We start from the raw sequence: 16,620 nt of genomic DNA, 5'->3' as shown, positions 1-16,620 counted from the left end.
TTCATTTGTTATACAACTATATTTGTACAATGTGTATTACCCAGCCTTTCTCAAAGAGTGATTCACAGATCACCAGTGGTCCACAAGCGACCCCTGGTGGTCCGCAAGTAAATTTGTTTAAATATCATGTTTGAAATTTAATGTTTCTAAAACTCTCTGCGAATTCGGGGCCCCAGGCTCACCTGGTAAACTTCATGCCATTTAGGCTTAGTCCTTTACCGCAGCGGCTCAGGTTTAAGTCTGACCCAAAGCCTTTTGCAGCATGTCATAGCCTCTCTCTCCCCCCACTTTCCTGTCTCTCTCTCACTCAAGCTTGAATAAAGGCAAAAACACCTGAAAAAATTGTAACTTAAAAAAAAAAAAAAAATTATGCCAGTTACCACACAGCCAACTAGCGAGTAGTGTATATGTGTTGTTTTCAATATTAAATCAACTCATATATAATTTCGAACATTATTACTTGAATTGGTTGTTGAACTTACAGCTACGTAACCGACCGCTTCGCGACACTGCCTACCCGCGTAGCTACACTAGTTTAGAGTTTATGTTTTACGATTTACATAAAAAAAATCATGAGCATGACATTTGAGAGGAAAAGTGGATGAAGCTCATGGTTAGCCTAGCCCTGGGACAGTGCTAAATTTAATCAGTTATCAGCCTATTTACTATCAAACATGGACAACAGACAACATCATGGACTGGTGGCTTAAGGCCGTGTCAATTAAAAGAAAATCAAATGAAACCTCCAACATAATGGATGCAACAGATAAGTGTAAAGTTTTACTATAACGTAGTCACCATGACTGAGACTTGAGACTCTTTAATTTTGATGCTACATAAATAGCACCACTTGTTATCTTGCAGTGTGCAAGGTGCAGGGATTGTCAATAATTAAAACTCTGTCCCAGCTGATATTTTTCCATGCAGGCTCACCACGATATTACTGAAGTGGGAGTGAGTTTTATTTTAATGGTTAAATGGTCCTTCGTCTGAAAAAGTTTCAGAAATGGTGGTATAACCAATCAAGAAAGAAAAATGGCCCAGAGCTTTTTTATGGTTAGGGGAAACCTTAGGGCCACTCTTACAATAACTGTACTTGATGTATCTTATTATATGCGACAGCACACAAGTAGGCTACATTTTTACTCTGTGGCAGCAATTTTGGGAGTTTTCAGTGTTTTAAGTAGAGGAACTGGAAGGCACAGAGCACCGACCTCAATCAGCCCCATTCAACATCTCCAATATGAATATAAGTATGTGTGCCTGACCTCACCTCAGCAGTGCTCTTGTGGCTGAGTAAAAGCAAATCCCTGAGATAACTGTCATGTTGCGATGTGCACATAATTTTGGAGATACAGTGTATATCAAACATCAGAGACATTCAGAGATGGACTGATGGAAAAAAAAGACAAAATTAGCATCTGGACCGTAACATCAATCATTCTGTAACAGGCAGTCACTTACGCCTATATGTTTGTTACATACCGTACTGTATCTGACATTTATGAATTATTAATTACTTAAAAATACACAAAATATGCTTCGATATTAACAATGTAATCCTTAAGATTATGATGAAACCAAAGCCTACTTAGTCTGAATTTTTTTCTGTAGTGGCCATTAAATGTATTCAGTAATTATCTCTTTATACGGCAGTTTTTATTGTCAGTAGTGGAGTCACAGAAAAACAATGCCTTCACATAATCCAGTGCAATTTTATCGATCTCAGCCTCACAGTTTACTGTTCACTCTCTTTACACTTTGTGGACACGGTACATTGTTTTGCCACTGCTTCAAATTAAAAGTGTTCAACTGGCAAAACATGGGTGGGGTGGGGGGGTGGGGGTGGCTTTTATTGTGAAGCAGCCACATCACAGTTGATCATCAAAAATGAAAAGGCATAACATGACAGGAATACATTTTGGCTTTTTTTTTGTCCGTGGATCATTTGTTGTTTTGCAAGGCAGAAAAAGTACAAGATGCAGCTATTTATTATTTATCAGCTGTTGGACGAAGAGTTGCACACTTCAAACTTCTGACCAAGGTAACCAATTTTACTGTGCCCTGCTGTCGTGTGGAAAACTACTCATGCTCTATGCAGCATGAAATCAGATCATGGGTGTGATTATTAGTGACATGATGAGCAAAGATAAATTAAAACATTTGTTTGGCTGCACTGTAACATGGATGCACCATGTTCTAGTAGCTGTTTTTAAACTTTTTTTACCATCATCATAGTACTGGTAACTAAAAAGAATAGAAATGAAGCTATTTTGCCATAGTGGGCTTTAATGGACCAAAAACATTAATTTAAACAATGCTCACAAACGCAAATATAATAAAACAAACTAATACATAACGCAATGAACAACATGCATTAAAACAAGCTTATAGGTGTGTATATTTACTGATGTCATGTTTTTATTTTACAAGGTGAAAGATGCTTCAAATTCATATTAATTTGTAAGATTTATTGTTCATAGTGATTATTCAAAGTTTTGAGTATTCAAACAATTTCTGTCCATACAGTTTCTTAATTTTTCTACTCTTAGAGTTCTTATTCATTTATATGCATTGTGTTTGTGTCAAGAAACTCGATGTATGCAAAGCAAAGTGTGTTAACTTTATCTTCATGCTCTCTAAATCAATATCTTATTCACACCAACAAACAGCAGTTTAATTGTGTATGTGATAATTAACTACCACACCATGCTCGCAAAGCATCACACCAAGGCTCTGGCCTCCCAGTGAGGAACAAGCCAAAAATAATGAACAAATTAGCATGTGGATATATAGTGCAAGTTATGTCATTAAGGGTTTGGTGAGTTGTCAGATGTGTGAAAAATACTGACATCAATTGAATTCCTGGGGATGATTCTGCTGTTATTAAGGGTCAAACCACTGCTGCCATTCATGTCAGCCCCCTGGGAGTCTTTAATATCTTTATATCTGATCCCAAAAAGACTGCAAAGTTTCTTCAGCATCAGGGCGACAATCTCCTCCTCCTCCGATGGCTTGGTAAGAGAGGAGACATGACAAAATCATTTTTTGAGTAACAAGGAATACTGAAGAGAAGCTCTTGACACTACTCAGTGCCATCAACATATCATGTAGCGAGTGCTTGTAAGCCTTGATCTCAGTTTGTACCCATTTCTTGTCTTTGAGGCTGTGTGAAATAGAGACATATCAAACTGGGAGTGCAATTCAGTTCTCGCGGTTACACAAAATACCCCACAGAGAATAACAATGACACAATTTTGGTCTATCTATTACAGTGACATTTTGCAGGTGTACCATGGCTTTCGTAAAAAAAAAAAAAAAATGTGTTTATTTTTTTTCATGCTGGGATTGAAGTGAGAGTCAAACTTTGGCTGTGGATAATGTGCTCAATGCCTTAGATAGCATCAAAAGAAAGCTGTGCTGAAAGCCACACTGTGTAAACACAGAAGATATTAATGGTCATTACTGAGAAATAAGATTGAGGACAAAACAATACCAACGGGAACATCCAAGACTGCAGTTATTGATTATTATTATTCTTTTATACCTTTAACAGCTAAACTGCACCATGACTGCCCCTGATTACAGAATACATGACATCACCAAACTCACTACTCTTTAAAGGGATAGTTTTGCTTTTTTGGTGTAGGGTTGTGTGAGTTATATATAGTCATATATAGTCGGTACATCACTTGCAGTAGATTCTAATCAGAGTGCTCCCAGTTAGGAAAGCTGACCAGCAGCACATGGCAAGGTGGCAGAGCAATGTGTTGCTGTGCACGGGGCCACCAGAAAAATGTGTTTTAGAGAATTAGAGACTTATAAACGCCCACCGAAATAATCCAATATCCGTTTCAATGGATGCTTCATGTAGAATATTTCAAGCGGTTTATCTTCCCGTGAAAACAGCACTTTCCTTTTGCACTACATTTTCAAACTGCTGAACTACCGTATTCCTACGCACTGGCGCACCTACGGAGTGCAATGTATTACGCTGCTTTCCGATTTTACTCGGCTGACCTGGGACGTAATACAGTGCGGTCCATAGGTACACTTGAAATATTCTACATGAAGCGTACATTTAATCGGATATTGGATTGTTTCGGTGGGTATTTTTAAAAGTGTCTAAAACACGTTTTTTCTGTTGGCCCCCATGTACAGCAACACATCGCTCTGCCACTCTGCCGGTGCACCTTGATGTGTCATAGTAGGAAAAGCACAGCTGTAAATAATTAAATTCTCACTATAATAATGGTCTCCACCCGCTGGCACACTTGAATAGAACAGAGCCACTGTTCATGTTTTTAGTAACACCTGTGCTTTTCTCAGTGTGACAAGTCGAAATGCTTTGACTCCATAAAGCAGGAAAACTATGAGGAATCTCCAGCTTTCTCTTGTTCACCTAATGAGTGATTGACTCAGGGTGAAAAGTCAGTGTGAGGCCTCAGGTATCTGTGCCACTGTGCCGCTACTGCATTAAATCTTATGGGTCTTGAGACGCTCAGGCGGCTCCTCCAGACGCAGATGTGGTTTGCTGCTGATACTGCTGGAGCCATGGTTGATAACAGCAGACCTTGGATGGTCAGTAACAAGTGGCTGGGTGCTCTGAGAATCAGCACCTGGGTGTGTGTAGATCATGCTTCCTTGTTTATGCTCAATGGACCAATAGTGTATTCACACATCCCTCTTCTCCTTCTTCTTTTAGATATTTGACCAATTATGGAGTGTAAGCCATCTATAGTAATCTTTCTAAATGTATAAAAATAACCACAGAGGTTCTTGCTTCAGAATTGAGGTGACATCATGCACAGAAGCCTGTATTGATGATTCCTCCTTTCTCCTTGATCAAGCATCAATAAACATCCTCAGCATAAGACATCTTGGATGCCAGCCTTCTTTCTTCACCACCGATGATAAGAATTTTTCCCTAACAACTATTAAATAATGTATACAAATATGTCATCACCACCCACCATCACGGACCCCGAGCCTTTCAGCAGGCTCGACAACTGCCAGCTGGCTGGGTGGTGTGTATTGGCTACATACTGTTCTTCATACTTTCTCTAAGATAGAAAATACAGTCACACTGTTGCAAGGTAAGTCTGAATTCAAATTATTTTGTAATTTCTTTCATTAAAGTATATATTTCACTCTATTATGATAAGACTGAATTTAATTTATACTATACTGAAAACTTGACAGCTTTGCAGCTCTACATAGCACCTCGAGTGGATGTCATTAAATATAAGTACTGCTGCTGCTGCTCTTGTAACAACCTAATTAATTTGCATGTTATTATTATTATTATTATTATTATTATATTATATTATAATTATGCATTAGCATAATTTTTAGTCCCTTTTCTTACATGACACCTGGGAAAGTTGCAGTACCATTGTTTTCCAGTCATTCTAACAGCAGTAGCTACATTAGCCTATGGCTTGATATGGCATGACCACTGTTTGTACATCACAGGCTGCTGCTGTCCACCTAGTGTAATCTCATCAAGCAGGTAAAGAGAGCTGGTTGTATCTTAACAGAGGGGAAATGGTCTGCAACATGATATGATTAATATAGCAAGTTTAGCAAACTAGTATCATGAATGTTGCTTGTTGAACTTTTCTCCACTACCATTTATCTTCCTTGATTCTATTCTTTGCACCCAAGAAGGTATTAATAATTGTCCGTATTAATAATTGAATGAAATAGTTGTTAGTGCACACTTTTGAAGGAGACCAGAAATACTTTATGTAGTTTTAAGGGTAGACTGTAAACTAGGAGCCCTAGCTTTTTAGAATATAATTAATGTTACTGCATAATTCAAATGATTTAATGAACCCTGTTTTTGCAGATAGGACTCTCTGGAAACCCCAAACCCCTTGGGAAAGCAGCATGATTTTCAAAAAGCACAGGAGTATTAGTAAGTATAAATTAATGTATAAACATCAAGAAAAAAAGAAAAATGGTTCAGAGAAAATGAACCACATAGTGTCTAAAAGTGTTTTTTTTTTTCTTCTTCTTTTCATTTTACCGATGAGCTCACTATATAGTGCTCTAAATAGAACTCCCTAGATGGTGAGTAGGGAGAAGTGAATGAGTGAAAGATTTCAGACACAATCCCTGTGTTTCTTTGTGCCTCGGATCACCAGGACTCTCTAGTTTGTTTGTCACGCTCAGCTTCTTGTTTGTCTCCTGCTCCTGAAGATTTTTACACCAGCTGCCACACACCATACCCAGTCCTGACCCCACTTCCTGTGTCCCTGCCTGTCCTGCTCCACCTTTCAAAGACTCACAACTCTCTGTGTTTGGGTCTTAGATTCTACTGCTTAACAATCTTAACACCAGTGTCCTGTATGTATATACCTTAATCTGGGTGGTATGTATCAAAAACAGCACAAAGAAAAGATTTGACTTGTATTTTTGGGTTAAAATGAAAAAACCCAATAAACATTAAAATGCTGACTCCAGATGCTACATCTTACCTTGTGATATATCTGCTCCTGGTGGAATGCCACGAGGATGACTGAAATGAGGAGATTGAGCAGCACAAATGTCATGATCACAATGCAGGAACCAAAGATTAATCCACCAAGCACGAGGTTGTAGTCCAAGACCTGGCAAACAGTGAGTCAGTCAGATCATGACTGACTTAGTGGACATGTATATTGGTTGGAGATTTGTCCTTGTATCCTCATATTTAAGTATTTCATATGGCAAAATATTTATTTGGTGAATAGGGGAAGACCTCACTCACCTCGTCATAGTTGAAGATGCCTATCTGCAAGCCGATGATGGTGAGGAGGGCATCTGATAAAGTTCTGTATGAGGACAGCTTCCAGCCATAAATCACATTGCACTGGGAAAAGAACGACCCTTAGATCAACAGGTGAATCATTTCATAATCATTTCATTTCTGTCCATCAAGTTTTCAGTTTTGATGAAATAAATAATTTTCAAAATAATGGACTGAGGTTTATACTTATATTTCTATTTTAACATAATATGTACTGTAAAGATTCAATTAGAAGATTAAAATTAATTAACATATCTCCCACTTCCCACTGGATCACCATCACCATGTCTGTACAATATATAACTATAATATAATATAACTCCAACACACACAGTAAAGGGACTGGTAAATTCTGTAGACTTTTGACTTTCAGTGAAATCACTTACTGTGAGGTAAGTATTTCTTGGAACATGTATTAGAAATATGTTGATCTTACAAATGTCTGAAATTATTTTATATAGTTCTGGCAATAAGTCAGAAAATCACAGTGACCTATTATTCTTTCCCATGTAATGAATAACAAACAGAAAGACTTTGATCTTTGTAAAAGGGGTAGATCTCAGTAAATGGACAAGATACTCACCACAATGGAATATGCTATGAACAAGATCACAATGATCAAAAGAAAGCCAGATATGTCACTCCAGGCTCGCTGCAATGTGGCTGTGATCATGTTCATCTTGGGGTTCAGTCTGAGCAGGTGCCACAGTTTGACGGTGGCGAGCAGGACCAGGAAAGCGATCAGACACTGAAGCATCCAGTCTGCTGCGGCTGTCTCGTAAAAACTAGCAAATCTACACAGTAAAGATGTGAGCTGTCAACAGCCATGCAAGAACTACTCAGATCCTTTATGAAGTAAAAGAACCAATACGGCAAAATACTCCATTGCAAGTGAAAGCTCTGCATTCAAAATTCTTATAAGATCTTGCATACACAGCATTTTGGACATATGCAGCATTTTACTGCTGTAGCTGGTTGAGGGGGAGCTAGTTTTAACAATTTAGCAGTTGAGCCCCATGATCATAAAATAAATCTCAATCTTTTTCTACGTTTCGACTATATTTTTTCTGTTAAGTCCTGGATAATTTTACCTCTCTGAGAGTCAAACTGTTTATTTAAATGAAACCATCAGAGAGGTTTAATGGGGAAAGGTATCTCTGGTAGAATTAATAACTCACTGACATCTGACATGTGACAAGGTGTCACATGCCGAAAAGACTGAGAACCTCTGGTTTAGTCTTTCAGAATTCTTTGTCATGATTTTTTTAATATCTCAATCTAAAAAGTAAAAATTAACAGTAGATGTTAAATAAATGAAATGTAGTGAAGTAGAAATATTAAGTAGCAAAAACTGGAAATTGGAGCTACAAGTACCACATAATTGTGCTTAAATAAATGTAGTGGCAATCAAAAGCAGAAGAAAAAGAGCACCATCGAAGCACACTACAGAATAGTGTAATGACTAACGAAGGAGAGATAAGAACAAATACGGCGTATTTAACAAGCATTAGAAAGAAAACACGTCCTAACCACATCTTAACGCCCACTGCAATGTTTCAGGTGTGTTTCATGCCCTACAACCTAAAGATAAAGCATAAGCTTTTGCACAGTAAATGTTAGTCTCACTGGTCTTTGTGGTTATGGTAGTACATCATATCACGGTTTCCAAGCAGGGTCCTCTTGATGAAGACGGCCACAGCGCTCCAGCTCAATAAGATGATAGTCAACTCCAGGAGGTTCCACTTACTCCTGAAGTAAGCCCAACGCTGTTGCTTCATTAATCTTCCCTTCCAGGAAGAGAAAAGAATATTACCAGTGTCATATGTAACACAACAGGAGGCAGTCTGTGTGCATGACCATGGTTTTGTTCCATTCATTTTTTATAAAGGTGGAAAAACAGTGATTTAAGTCAGTAATTCGTCAGAAATCATGTTTGAAAGATTTGCACAAATAAAACCAGTTATTGCTGTTTGTTGTTGAAATGATCATTTGTAATATCATTTTCAGAATTTAATCATATTTCATTAAAACTGGGTGTTTCCATTAGAGTTTTTTTTTAATTTTTTTTTTTACCTCTGTTGGTCTCATGTTCAGTATTTAAATAACCCTAATTAATTTGTGGGTATCTTAATGGAGAAAATTAAAAAGTCGTAGTGGTTGCAGTTGCTTAGCACTGACTGCAATGTGGTTTAATATGCAATGTATATATGAGTGACTCCTGATGAGAAATTATCTTAATGCTGATTGATATCCAAACTTCCAGTTGAACTTAAAAAATCACCAGTATCACATTTTGTCAAGATGTCATGATGTTTTGTCACGACTAAAATACTCGGGTTTATTAATGTGTCCCTGTACCACAGTAACAGTCTTAAGGGCTGCAAGGAAGGACACACAATGGCACCGTCCTGTCTCTGAAATTATACTTAATGGTGAACACAAAAGAAAATAAACTAAAATGGCTCTGATGAGAGTGAGAAAAACAGTCATTTTGATATGACTCAGTGCTGTACTAAAAAAAAATGTGCAGTAAGGAAAGGAAATAACACAATACAAAGGCTAATGCAATTACATCCCCACAAACAGAGCAACATCATCATCAACACACACACTGTTAATGTCATCATATACTTATTTTCTTATGTAAGATATGAAATTATGTTAATTATCAAAATAATTCAAGTGTCCTGTTTAATTTACTTGGCTGAAAGATTGCATGAAACATTAAGTGTGGAGATGAATACTGTAGCGTCTGGCAGCTGCTTGAAGTCAGCTGTAAATTGCTTTTGGACTGACAAATAAACTGACACTCAGTTAAGTTATGCACATTTGTACACAGTACCTTCAGAAGCTATTTAACCTCAAATCAGTCTCTCTAATATTAATAAATCTTGTTAAATTGATTCCTGCCATTCACAACAATGGCATGTTCTGGGGGAAATATTGATCAAGTAACCCAAAAAGTATTCCACAGCAGCATGCTCCCTTCAAATCTGGTGTGACAGGATTCATGTGAACGGACTAATGAGCCCTGCCTGCATGTCTGAGGTCAGCCTTGAATTTGTGAAGCCCTCAGCAAACATCAAAACACCTCTGGCAGTCTCATTACATGTCTGAATTCATCTCCGGTTAATGCATCGGTAGCAACCAAGCAATTAATAGCTCTAAGACCATATTCTATAGTAGTCATGTTGGTGTTTACCTGCAGGAACATATAATAGAGGATGAAAAGCAAGTATATGATCTCAGCAGCCATAACGAAGATGTGAAAACCACCAGTTGATTGGTACAGGCGAACACTCTGCACCTCACTGTGGAACTGAAATGCTCCTACAAAATCAATAGGAACAGTTATGTTTAAATACATGCAGTTGATGCGATGATTATGTTATATTTCCTACAGAAAATGATTGGATAATACTCAACCTTACCAACAGCTGTGGTCTCAAACAAGAGTGTGACGATGCAGAAGAGGTTCACATTTGCATTATAAACTGTGAATTCTACAATGAATGCCCGTGTGTATATATCCAGCCATGTGTTCCTGAACAGATACTCAATGGTGCTGTGAATAAAATACACAAGAACATTTCAACCATCCAATGTTACACCTGTGGCCAAATGGTACAGCCTTGTCCAACAAAAGAAATACATGAATTTTACATGAATATACCGTAGTATTTTCGATGTTAATATATTCATGGCTTTGATAAATCTGAGGGTCACTGAACCGTATGAGGCCGAAAAGGCCAAAATTGAATATTTCTTCTTGCCTTCTTGATACAAAATCAGAATAGACTGGGCCTACTCAGCATTTTGATACCTGCCACAGAGCATGATTGGATGCTAATTACTTGAATGTACCATACAGTGCAACTGTATGGAAGCATCTAAATTCCTTATGTTTCTCCACACATTTATTCAGGCTTTACCTTCAGTTTGTTACCTGTCTGTATGTGCAATTGAAATATTCAATTTTGGCCTTTTTGGCCTCATACGGTTCAGTGACCCTCAGATTTATCAAAGCCATGAATATATTAACATCGAAAATACTACGGTATATTCATGTAAAATTCATGTATTTCTTTTGTTGGCTCGTGTGTCAATAGACACACCTGTAGTAGTAACATCTGGGGGAAATCTATAGGAAAGACATCAGTAAAAGGGTCAGATATTCAAGGTGCTTGGGGTCAGTGTCCTGTTGGAAGGTAAACCTTCAGCCCAGTCTGGGGTCCTGGTCCAGGTTTTCCTTAAGGATATGGCATTGAGCAAGTGATTAGCAGTACCTGCTTTCCTCCAGACATGACATTTAGAATTGAGGCCAAACATCCATCCATCAACCAGAGAATCTTGTTTCTCAAAGTCCTCCTTTTTTTTTTCGTTGTTGTAAACTTTCACATCAGTCTGACCACTCTGCCATACAGCCCGGATCAGTGGAGAGCTGCAGTGATAGTTGACCTTCTGGAACATTTCCCTATCTCAACACAGGCAGAGTAACCATCCAGTTCTTGGTCACCCCTCTTTCCAAGGTTCCTCTGCTTGACCGGGCCAACAGTTCTAGGAAGAATCCTGGCCACTGTGCTCTTGGGAACCTTCAATGAGGAAGGTTTTTTTTTTGTAGCTTCCCCCAGATCTGTGCCTCGTAACAATCCCGTTTCTGAGCTCTGCAGGCAGTTCCTTCCACCTCAAAGCTTGGCTTTTGCTCTCATATACATTGTCAGCTGTGAGTCCTTATATAGACAGGTGTATGCCTTTCCAAATCATGTCCAATAAATTGAATTTTCCACAGGTGGTCTATAAGACCACCTAAAAAGAGAAGTCTGAATACTTTCTGAATGCACTATATGTGCAAGTTAAGTATTTAATTTTGGACTACTGAGAATAATCATAATCAATCACAATAATGTAAATGTGCATACCTGCTTGCATTTTGTAAATCTGGGCCAAGCTCTGCTACAAAGCCACCTCCCCTGTAGAGCACCAGTTTTCCCCAGACAGGGTGAGCCCTGAGCTGAGCCTGTGTCTGGTACATCCAGGGGCTGGAGGTGCTCGTAGAGATATTACCCCCCAGAGAGTGGTTCCAGCCGGCGTAATAGGAGCCCATGTCCTCCCCCTCCCATGAGTATGGCACCTGACAGTCTGGCACAAACCGCAGCATGGAGCCTGCAGTCTGACAAGAGTTCTTCCGAACTCTCAGCTGACGAAGACGGGCATAACCCACCAGCTTGGAGTTTCCATCTGTGATAAATCCTGGAACACAGCATTTCTTTCTTTGATTTATCACAGGTCAGTGCAGAATGAAAGTAATGTTATGGTTGCAGTCTCTGTATGTCACACATTTAAACCCTTTGGCCAGTCCGATTCAGGGGTGTTTTACTCAGAGAATTCTTCTGAAATAGGGTCTGTTTACTTTCTGTACTACATATTCACAACTACATGCCAATTGAGCTTTTAATAGTGTTAATAATAGTGTTGATGGTTGTTAATAGTGTTGATGGTTGTTAATAGTGTTGATGGTTGCCATTTTGAGGTAAAATGATTAAAATCAGAACACAGGAAGTGGGTCAGCATTAAAGTGATGTAATACTTAATACTTTATAACTAAACCCAGTACCAATGGATTGACTTATGTTTTGACATAGAATTAGTGTTAATTATCACTGCTTTTATACTGTTTTACCTAAAAACTGTCGCAAATTTATTGTCAGTTACAAACTGTATATATATATATTAAGGGGTTGACAATGTTTTGAGTGTCCAGTCATTTAAAAGCCCAATTGTGGATTGTTCAGGCAATTAATCAGATACCATATTTAGGAATGATACCATAAGTAGTTGCAGGCGAAACAATCTGATGCTAAAATCAGGCTTAATCTGCACAGCATCTGCCTCGCTGCAGACATGCAAAACTGCACAGAATACACACATTATGGACAATCATTAACAAATATTGACATGCAAATAGTGAGAGTAGATTGTTAAAGCACCCAACAGTAATATATAAGTAACACAATAATAATAATAACTGCAATTTGTGAGCAATTTCTTCCACTGACAGTCTATATAAATAAAGAAAACTGACTATTCGGCCACATTAACAATCAATAGTTGGTAAATCGTTAATAATTTGTGAAATATGGTGGTTTTGGCTTTTTATCTACTCATGTGATCAATATTCACCACAGAATCAGACTAAATTACAAATTTAAAGAACAAGTCCACACCAAGTTACTTGAAATATAAATAAAATACAAACAACACAAAATAATGACTCTGTTTAAAATTGGTTCCACTCCTGTGTATTGCTATTCAATGATTGGCTAGACGAAGTCCTAAGTATTAAACCTCCAGGCTTCACTGGCGATCTGTCTAATAATTAAAACAATGTCATACCTGTTTTTTCTTCATCACAAGGGTTATAACCGTCAAAGGTAAACGACCTTAAATGTTACAGTGCTGTTGTGCCGAGTTTCTAAGTCTTGGAAAACAGTTACTGCTGCCAGAGACATGAAAATAGTGTGGGTTGCCCTAACTGGGTATTTCAACAAAGAGAGTAAGAGTATTATGGATCAAAAAAACCCAATGTCTTGGCTGCTTTTCTACCCATAAAGATAACCTGGTATTGCATCAACTCAGTCCACCCTAAGTATAGGACTGGGACTTTAGCATTGAATTAATTTTTTCTGGGTTTAAGTAGTCTTGCTGCAGTATTTTTAAATATATGCAGTTATCCAGAGAGATCACTAAAATGATCTGGCACCTGTTAATTGCTCCTTCTGACAGTAGCCTACCTGAAAGACTTTAAAAAAATCCAACTGAAAGCTGATGAGTGATACTAAAAAGACACACAACAAGAAATGAGATTGTGCTGCTGTGAAGCTGTGGAGTTGATTGTTATTTAATTCCACACCACAAGAGAGAGAAGCCTGCTTTCCTGGACAGCACTCAAGGTTTCAAACAGCTTTCACACCAACAGGATCTTTAGCAAAAGATGACTTTGGTCATACAAAAGGGGAAAAAAAAAAAGAAAAACTAGAATTACTGCCTTGTGGTTGTATGTCTCCACTGACCAGGCAAGTTGCATTTTATATCTATGTCTGTCATATATGTAATGAAGACTTTTAAGGAACTTAATGAATGGTATTATGTGTATTTTGTCATAACTACATATGAATTCTTGAGCTACGGCCAAAAACATGTTTTATGATGTCACAATGAGCTTGACCTTTGACGACCAAAATCTAATCAGTTAATCCTTGCATCAAAGTGAACGTTGAAGAAGAAATTCCCTCCATGTCACAGAAAAATTTATACACACACACACACAAATATATATATATAAAAAAAATAAAATGGAATGGACCAACAGACAGCCTGAAAAGATAATGCCTCTGGCTGTTGCTGTTGGCTGGAGGCATAAAAATATTTCTAAGTTCTTTTGACATAATGCAGTGTGCATCCACTTACTGAACCGAAAAAACACACTTTATCAAACTTTCATGATATAAGAAAAGGGAACAAACTTTTTTTGGCAAAATGTTTCCGTGCATATAATACATCATTCGGGCTTCGCATCATAACAACAGAAGAAAATCTGTGTTCGAAAACATGTTTCTAACCACATTGGTGTGCAAATTAAGTTTCAATCTTAAATATCTATCAAAATGGAAAGAAAATCTAACTTTTTTCCTCTTTATCTCTAAAACATGAGGTCAAGAGTTGTACTGCACCAAGCAGTGTCAAGTGTGAGAGAGCCCTGTCCTGATTGAGATGCAGAGAGACAGAACAGGTGGTAATTTATCAGTGTAATGGTACCAATTCTAGGCATAACACTTTCCTTGTGATGGTGAATGAACAAATAGAAAAAGAGTGGCTTATTTATTGTAAGGATTTACAAATGACAAGGCTGAAATTGGAGAGATTCAAATGGTTTGTATTTACCTCGACTAGGCCTGATGTATAGATTGAAAATTTCGTGGTTAATAACTTTTGCCAGGACTGCATTAGAAAACATTCACACCACATCAGAGTTCATCAAAAAGCACTGATGAAACCCAAAAGCTTTATATGCAGCTCTGACACAATTTTTTTGTTTCCAAGAATTAAAACAACAGGATGATGCCTGATCACTCCAGAAGGGATATGTTTTTACCTGGATAAACTCCAAACAGGTTACTGAGTAGAGATGTGTTGGTCCAATTGAACACGTCCCCAAGACTCATGCTGTCTGTGATCGCTCCACTGAAGCTGTCCCGGATGTGCTGGTTTAGGAAGAAAGCATTGGGATCTCTCTGGCTGTACGCCACCAGCAGCAACATCCACATAAACCCCAAGTAGGCTGAAAAACACAACACACCACTTTATAGTTATGAAAATTCAGCATGCGATAACAGTGCTGGGGATCAGAGCAAGCTACGTAAACCTGATAACTTATGAACTCCAGAAGTGTTTTTACTTTACTTGCTGTGACAGCTTTGTTGATGCTACGATCATCTGGAATTGAGGTGAACACCCATGCACAAAGTCCACAGGCAGCAGGGATCAGGAGTAATATCCACAGGCTTTTAAGCTAAAAGGTTAACATGCATTGAGACCGCTGTCTGACTCATACATGAACAAATTTGGTGAACCCTGAAGCTCCCAAAACAGTCTCTTCAGCATACACACTGCATGTATGGGTAGTATCAAGGGAAAGGAGTATGTATGAGAGCTGGTATCAGCACAAGCCAAATTGGGTCAATAGCAAATATAGATTCATACATTCATACATTGAACGGTCTCAGAAGCCAGTGTGCACAGCTCTGGTAAGCCCTGAGGGGAAAGCTTGCACTGTGTAAAGCTAAACTTTGTCACAATATTAAATGAGTATGTAACACTATTTAAAGTTGTAATGCTTTCATTTATATGCTTGGAAGTTAATTAATTGGTGACATAAAAAAGCCGCATAGGGAGAAGGTGAAAGATTTAATCAGGGCTGGCCTTCAAGGAAGGAAGATATGGCTGTTTCCTTTAGGCAAAATGTACCAGTGTAAACGCAATTTGTAACAAACCCACAAAAATACCAGTGGAAAAGATTAGTTTGTTCATTTTGGCCCAGCAGTAGCTCTACAGAGGAAAACGACAGAGCCAGCAGCAGCGCTATGTGCTTCAGGTGAGGATCAGGTGTGAATGTGTTGATTGACATCTTGTGTATGCATCTCCCTCAGCGTTTCTATGAGTGCACCATGGCAGATTCACGGGGAAAATAGAGTAAACGGCCAAACACTGCTGCCAAGCCATGGCAACAAGGAGCCACATGCCAGATGGCCTCTGTGTGTAATGTGCTCTGATGTACAGGAAGTTGTCCTGACTGATTACTGACAGATGCTCTCTGTTCTCAGGGTGTCCTCCGGCAGCTGGATGGACCTGTGGCTGAAAGGCAGGCCAGGGAGGGGAGAGCCGCAGCAGACAGAGAGAGCTGCTTGTGGACACAGACGTGTAGTCACATTGTGGACATTAAATAGAAGATTTGCAATATACTGTATTATATAATATAAATATATTTTTTAATCACTTTCAGTCTCTGTGTCCTTGGGTACCAACTGCGCCCTTCCTGTTAAAACAATTCACTCCTCTGTCCTGACATGTTCAGGCACAATATTGATTGCCGGTTTCGACAGCACTAAGAGCCCCATACATAATTACCTCAAAACAGAGGTAAATGAGGGTGTATAGCACAAGTAGGCTGTGTTGACAGCTGTATCGATTAAAATAAAAGGGCGTCTGTTCTGTTGGTCACATGTGGGATATATATATATATATATATATATATATATGTATAGAGAGAG

At 38.4% G+C, this 16,620-nt stretch overlaps 1 protein-coding gene across 1 annotated transcript in view; it reads right to left on the bottom strand.

The window, feature by feature from the left end:
- Window positions 1-2,271: 2,271 nt before the first annotated feature.
- LOC111667419 (polycystin-1-like protein 2) overlaps window positions 2,272-16,620 on the bottom strand; it is a 45,308-nt gene continuing 30,959 nt past the window's right edge. The window contains exons 36-44 of the mRNA XM_087178486.1: window positions 14,946-15,131; window positions 11,713-12,043; window positions 10,225-10,358; window positions 9,996-10,123; window positions 8,420-8,580; window positions 7,377-7,587; window positions 6,755-6,856; window positions 6,483-6,614; window positions 2,272-3,014 (exon numbers count right to left, since the gene is read on the bottom strand). Coding sequence (XP_087034612.1) covers window positions 2,811-3,014; window positions 6,483-6,614; window positions 6,755-6,856; window positions 7,377-7,587; window positions 8,420-8,580; window positions 9,996-10,123; window positions 10,225-10,358; window positions 11,713-12,043; window positions 14,946-15,131 — 1,589 coding nt within the window. The 3' untranslated portion in view covers window positions 2,272-2,810. The remainder of the gene's footprint in view (window positions 3,015-6,482; window positions 6,615-6,754; window positions 6,857-7,376; window positions 7,588-8,419; window positions 8,581-9,995; window positions 10,124-10,224; window positions 10,359-11,712; window positions 12,044-14,945; window positions 15,132-16,620) is intronic.

Source organism: Seriola lalandi, unplaced genomic scaffold, assembly GCF_002814215.2.
Source record: "Seriola lalandi dorsalis isolate HSWRI2012SDOR001 ecotype SW California unplaced genomic scaffold, Sedor1 jcf7180002054689, whole genome shotgun sequence".
Taxonomy (NCBI): domain Eukaryota; kingdom Metazoa; phylum Chordata; class Actinopteri; order Carangiformes; family Carangidae; genus Seriola; species Seriola lalandi.
This window is presented reverse-complemented; position numbering and strand designations above follow the sequence as displayed.